General features: G+C 34.9%; 1 protein-coding gene across 1 annotated transcript; it reads right to left on the bottom strand.

Annotated features, from left to right (window-relative positions):
* Positions 1 to 2242: 2242 nt before the first annotated feature.
* LOC127074201 (transcription factor KUA1) lies at positions 2243 to 4844 on the bottom strand. The gene is made up of 3 exons (XM_051015505.1): positions 4289 to 4844; positions 3202 to 3410; positions 2243 to 2973 (listed from the first exon to the last, which is right to left on the bottom strand). Exons 1-3 carry the CDS (start codon positions 4572 to 4574, stop codon positions 2479 to 2481), a joined length of 990 nt encoding a protein of 329 aa, XP_050871462.1. The 5' UTR covers positions 4575 to 4844; the 3' UTR covers positions 2243 to 2478.
* Between the last annotated feature and the right edge of the window lie 1749 nt (positions 4845 to 6593).

Below are 6593 nucleotides of genomic sequence, written 5' to 3'. Positions count from 1 at the left end.
AGGTCGCACTGACTCAGCAACATCAGATATAGGAGGTACCACTGATAACTCGGGTACCTCTGGCGTCTGAATAGGTAAAGCCTGGCGCCTGCGGAGGATAGAGAGGGTGATGCGTCGGTAGGTGAAACTTGTCTCCTATAGGAAGAAGAAGATGAAGAAGCATGAGCCCTAGAAGTATATGCCTCTGCATGGCCAAAGGAACAGGAGCCTCTGAAACCTGACTCTTATCCCGCCGCACTGATGCATGTTGTGCAATCCTCCCGTGCCTTAGTTTATCGTGTATATCATCCATAATGCCAAAAAGTTTAAGAAAACTAGACAATTAGTGCAAGCAAGCAACACTACAAACAAGAAAGCAAAAAAAAACATACTGTTATTTTACGGAGATGCATCTATGGGTAATATGAAACCAAAAGTTGAAAAATTCCAGAGATGTATCTCCGAAATTTTCTGCAACTCTTCAGTTCATCAATGGAGGCAATACAGAAATGCAGACTTCAAAATAAATGGCTTGATCATGATTTTCAACAAACAAACGTGTTTTACAACATGTATAAACTAACATTCTTGTCTTTCCTACTCATTTGATACTCAAATCATCATTTTTTACTCATTTACATAAAAACTCAAAAAACTTATCAATACATCAAAAACTTACAATTTTTCACTTTACTTTAGTGTTGGATGATGTTTCTAATGTTGATTGAAGATCATTGAGCTTGGTTGTTTGATTTTGGACTTTGGTGATAAAAAAATTGAGAGATTTTGAAGAGAGTTTTGAATTTTTTTAGAAATGAGAAAGAAGAATGATTCTGGCGCGATTTAAGCTCCAATATCTTCCGGAGATGCATTTTTGAAATAAATTAGAAGATGCATCTCCGAACAATTTTAACGTTTACTTAGAATTGAATGCGTCCGGAGATACATCTCCAAAATTTAAAGATATTCAAATATTTTCACGTGATGCATACGTAACACATATGGTGCATTAAGAAAAAAAAATGCACGACTTACTTGTAAATATACCGTTGATCCATAAATTTTTTAAATTTTACAGAAAATTTTAAAAAGCGACAATGAATGTGGGGTATATGTCAAAGAGTGCTAAGTTAAAAACTTCAGCTTATCGACAACAATAAAATATTAAAATACCAATTTTCCAAAAAAAAAAAACAGCAGCTTAGCTCTCCATAAAATAATTATGGCCCTGCCCTCACATCAATATTAACTGACACATAGGAATGGACATGGATCGATTTGGGTTGAGTTTATAAAAAAAAAAAAAATTCAATCCACATAGAATATATCGGTTTGAGTGATGTAAAATAAACCACTCAATCCACATAGAGTATATCGGTTTGAGTGATGTAAAATAACCACTACAACATCATTGGAACGATTTGAGATAAATCATAAATTTTTGTATTGGATTGGACAATGGATCATCCAATTTCTTTTTCTTATATAATTATATAATTTTAAACGATGTACCATATTATTTTTCATAAAAATCCTAACTATTTTTTTTCTTGAATTTTTTTTTAAACATATTAACGTTTTCATAAAATTTATAATAAAAATATTTGTAAAAATCAAAATTGTATCATGATAATACATAAAAATTACTCGGAACTTATTCATATTTGTATTAAAATAATCAAAGTACAATATCATAAATAATTCAAAATTATGATTTAAAATAAATCTAAAATTAAAAAAATCAAGTATGAATACATCAAAATCACCATTCATCAAATTATATTTTGAACTCAGTGAGTTTTGTGAGTTGGATCTTGGTTTATCCAAAACCCATATATTTTAAATGATTTTTCATTTTTAAAAACCATATTGACCCACCCCACCTCCGCTCAAACCCACTATTTTGTCAATTTCCCACCTCCGTTCAAACCCACTATTTTGTTGGTTTGCGCAAATTTGACCGGATTTTATGGGTTTACCCGACTCATTTAAAACTCTAACTCTAGTGACACATCGATTCCAGGTGTGCATCAGAAGCTTTTACGTTAGAAAAGAAGTTGTGCATGTTTGGTTTCACAAAGGTTTTGCTTAAATCACAGTAACTCATCTTGATTTTGTCAAACTCACTTCTGAATCCAAATATGCGCCAATACTTTGTTCATTTCAGCAGGTCATAACTAACAGCAATTCACATAATCTAAATAAATAATTTCAACTTCCTGGGATTTTTAAAATTCTTGTTCCACAGGACAAAATTTTAGCATGGAGCAAACCTTGGTAGATTGTCAAACTGCACAATTTTACATAACCCTGAGAAATGAAAACTACTAAACAAACATCAAGTTTTTAATTTAAACCCAAGTAATTCCTAGATGCTACTGTCTACAAGCAAACAAACAAACTAGGTTAACCATTCTGAAAGGGCAAATAAAAATTATTAAGGTTATTTCACAACCACATGTATTGGATGAATTACACAAGGCCACATGATAATAATGCTCACAGAACAGTTCCACAAGCTGGTGTTGCATGAAAAGCCGACTGTCTAGAAGGTCCTTCTTCGAGTAGTTTACGAGACAGAGTCGAGGGGCCGGCATCACCAATAGTCTCTCCTAAACTCAGTTTTGACATGCCAACCAGTTCATCGACATTGATCGGGGCCTTGGAATGTACTGCGGTTGGCTTCACCACTTCATGTGTCTCGTTCTTAGGAGCGGGCTCCGGACTGTATCCAGACCAATAGGGAAGAGGAAATGGAAAGAATGGAGAATAATAGGCCGGATATACTACCGGATATGACGCTGTTTGTGCATTGCTATCAGGCTTTAATAATGGGATAGAGGCAGACTCTCCGTCATTTGAGTTTGTGGAATCCATGGATTCGCATTCTTCATCGAGTGGGGGAGGAGCAGGCAAAGGGTTATTGCCTTCTGTTTCAGTCTGTAGCGGATTAGCTGACATGAAGTCTTGTGGTACCATTGAAGTGTCAGCAGCCTACAAAATCAATATGAAAATACAAGAAAGCCAGAAAAATTAGAAGGTTCCAAAGGAAAAGGGAAAGAGAAGAAGTTACATAATGCCTAAAAGAAAAAAGCGCATTTCAATAATCATATCAAATGATAATGAGCAGGTTATGTGGCATGGATTCCATGAATATATGCAACACAATGTAAAGGAAACACATAATTGATGCATAAAGTATTTGCAAAAAAGGGGACAAACATCATCTTGAACAATATCGAATAAGCTGGACCGTCTTTTCCTCCTAGACACGTTGCTTTGCCTGATGAAATATTTCTGAGCATGACTGGCCACTTGAGTAGGTGTCCTTGATATAACATAGTTCCTAGCAATTCCACGCCAGTCACCTTTGCCCAGCTTCTGCAATCCAAGTAAGAACATTCTATGCTCCTCCTCAGTCCAGGGAGTACCTGTAAAAAAAGATTAAAATTTAAACGCTCATTTTCCAGAAGCTAGAAAATCATCATTCAAGAACAACGAGCCTGTTTAGAGTTGTGTGCAGTGTGAAAAAACACAATTTTTCTTCTTTATTTTCAAAGAGCCTTAGCATCAAAACTCACACACAGTAAGTGTAGAGAAATGGGGAATTGCGGATTTGAACCCACATTCCAACATATCAAATGTCTCTACTAATTGTACTCAAGAGACTTTAAAATAACATATTCTACTAATACTAACAGATCATTAGTGGTGAAATCAAGTTCGGCAAGATTTAGTGAAACACCTGCCACAGCCTAACATTTAATCTACCAAAGGCTTTAAGCAAAAAATATTTTTTCTTTGTAAAATATAAAGCCTAGTTTAGATAGCTGAAACAGTTCAATACATGCATAAATATAGAGCATACCCCCATAATTAGGGTATGCCTCAAAATTAAACAAAAACTGAACAGTATGATTTTGAAGCACATGAGAAACATTATTTTTTAAGCACATGACTTAAGACTTATAAAATACATAAATATCTATAAATTTCTCAGACCAACCTTCAATACATTAGACATTCAAAATTTATGCAACAAGCATATGTAATCCAACAAACATTCCAATCATTCATACATAAAAGACAATCACTAATAAAGTTAACTCGTACCAGTACCCTTCTTGTCTAAGCTATTCCCACAGTGACACCAACCAATACAATTATTGACACCAACCAAAAATTTAAAAATACAAATATTGTCATAATTCTAAAACACACGAATCCAAGCTAAGATCACAAAATTGAAGGAAAAAGAATACGCATGCAAGCAAAATTGGGGAGAGAAAAAAAGTTTAAAGAAACAAACCCTTTTTTCTTTCACGGGAAGTAGAAGAAGAGCCAGGAACAAAATCCTCAGAGGCGTAGCCGTCAGCAACGGCGGCGTGATCAGGTGTTTCACCGGGTGAATCGAGATTATTTAACCCGGTATGAAGGGATCCAGACCCGGAACCAGTATAATGACTAAGATTACCCATACTAGCACTCTTTCGGATCCCATCGGTTAATCGAACTCCGAAAAGCTTAACGCCACGGTTGGGACACGTTCTTGAGTTGTGCCCATTGTGGCTGCAATGGGAACAACGTCGCGTCATGGTTTTCTGAACCGGATCGAAGGAGAACGAGGTTTGTCGGGTTTTGAAGATCCGAATTACAGGATCCGAGACATGAAATTGGAGGTTTTAAGGTTGGGAATGAATTACCGAATAGGTTTTTGTTTTGTGTTTATTATGTTTTGGTTTGGTCTAGGGAGAGAAAAGGAGAAAGAGAAACAATGCAACACTATCCATTTATCTTGTCGTGGATAAAGAGAGGTAGGGATAAGATGCTTCGCGGGTGTTTTTTTATGATACGTGCTAGTTTTTTTCTGACCGTGGATTGGTTCGGTGCTTGCTGACGTGGTGGATGTTTTGTAATGTTATTTATTGGGTAGCTTTTGAAACCGAGTTATCATATCATCAAGTTGATCAAATAATATTTTTTTCATACACCGTCTTTAAAATATTTACAGAGTGGATAAATTACATTATTATCTTTCTTTGATTTAAAAATAGTTTGTAAATTTTGGTTCAACATTCAACACTTGAGCACGAGTGTTACTATATTTTGTGTGGAGTTAGGGATCGTAATGAGTTGGATTTGTCCAGAGTATTATTAGACTATTATTATTATTATTTGTTCTTATATTTGTGATTTGAAGAAAAAAACATCTTCGTACTTGAAATTATAAGGGGGTGGACATGAATGTTTGTACGTATTTTCACATTCTATCACATACTATAAATATATAAGGATTTATATTTATATATGTAATTTTTTTACTCAACTACCCATATTTAAAAAAAAAATGCAAAATAACACAGTTTTCAAACAATTTTCTAAATTATTCTAGTTTTAAAAAAATGTTAAGACGTAGGTATTAGACTAATTGGCGACTACCCTTAATTTTTAAGAGGGGCCAATTGAATTGACTACAGTATATGGTGTTGTCAATCCAATTAGCGTTCATGTATATTAAATGAGAGGAAATGTAAATTGGTCTGACGTCTCAGTGTAATGTGCAATTTTTTTTATATAAATAGAGGTGTTGTGTAATTCATTTTTTCACATCTCTTTTTATCATATTGCAAACATGTTTCGTATTCGTCGTCGCTATGGAAAATTGATTTATTCGAGAGACAAACTTCCGATGAAGATGCTCTTTTGGAACATCTGCTGTTTCGATCAACTAAAGAGGGAGCTGGTTCGTTGGTTAGATGGAAAAATATCAGAAGAGAAAAAATTAGAAGTATTGAGAGACTCAATGGTGTATTTGGTTGGGTGTGAGTAAAAATGGATAAGGATGTTAGGAAAATGATGTTTGGACCAAATGACATCAATTTGATTGTTGTTGTTTATTTAGACTTGTTCGGTTTTAAGTGTGCTTATGTTAGAGTGATGTTTGTTGTTAACCTTGTTGTAACAAAAAGTTATTAATATATAAAAATCCAAGGTTACAAAAATTGAAAGGAGGTACTAAATTATGATGCAGAGGTTGCCCCTAGATTGAGACATTTTTTTCTTATTGGATCCATGTTGACGACATATACTACATAATCTTATCATTTTATTAGTCGTATCCATTTCTGTTCTAATACGCGTACTATTTAGTCGTCCTTTTTTCTTTCTTCGCATCTCATCGTTGTGCCAAACTATGTCCCCTTCATATGAAGGCTAGTATTCCTACATTGCTAGCACTAAGAAGCTTTCGTTATACACATTCATGACGGTAATGACCTTGTAAACATTGGATATATGGTTGTAAGCGTCCTGGCGAGTATGTGCGTATGTCGCAATGACATGGGAGCAAGGAATATGGAAGGCCTTGAACTTTCCACAATCGCACCAACTTCTGCTTAGTTTGACGGCATAGGATAAATTTGGTCTTCCCTCAATGTGGTCTATTGGTTCCTGTACACTGAAATTTTATCTATGACGGTCAAAGATTGTAATCGCGTGGGAGGTAGCTTTAATAGTTTCCTCTTTCATCACTTTTATACGACATTCACCAAATAATTGACCTAACATTAACACCGCACTCCATCTTTCCCCTCTGGTTGTGAAGGTAGATGCCA

The sequence above is a fragment of the Lathyrus oleraceus genome, chromosome 4, assembly GCF_024323335.1.
Source record: "Lathyrus oleraceus cultivar Zhongwan6 chromosome 4, CAAS_Psat_ZW6_1.0, whole genome shotgun sequence".
In the NCBI taxonomy this organism is placed as follows: Eukaryota; Viridiplantae; Streptophyta; class Magnoliopsida; order Fabales; family Fabaceae; genus Lathyrus; species Lathyrus oleraceus.
Note: the sequence above shows the minus strand (reverse complement) of the source record. Positions and strands in the feature narration are given on the sequence as shown.

What these genes read in the sequence shown, in the direction of transcription:
- LOC127074201 (XM_051015505.1), bottom strand. Translation starts at nt 4,574, where the DNA reads ATGACGCGACGTTGTTCCCATTGCAGCCACAATGGGCACAACTCAAGA. An exon ending in TTCCCGTGAAAGAAAAAAGG is followed by an intron (nt 3,411 to 4,288) that starts GTTTGTTTCTTT and finishes CTTTTTTTACAG; the next exon opens with GTACTCCCTGGACTGAGGAG. An exon ending in TCGATATTGTTCAAGATGAT is followed by an intron (nt 2,974 to 3,201) that starts GTTTGTCCCCTT and finishes TTGATTTTGTAG; the next exon opens with GCTGCTGACACTTCAATGGT.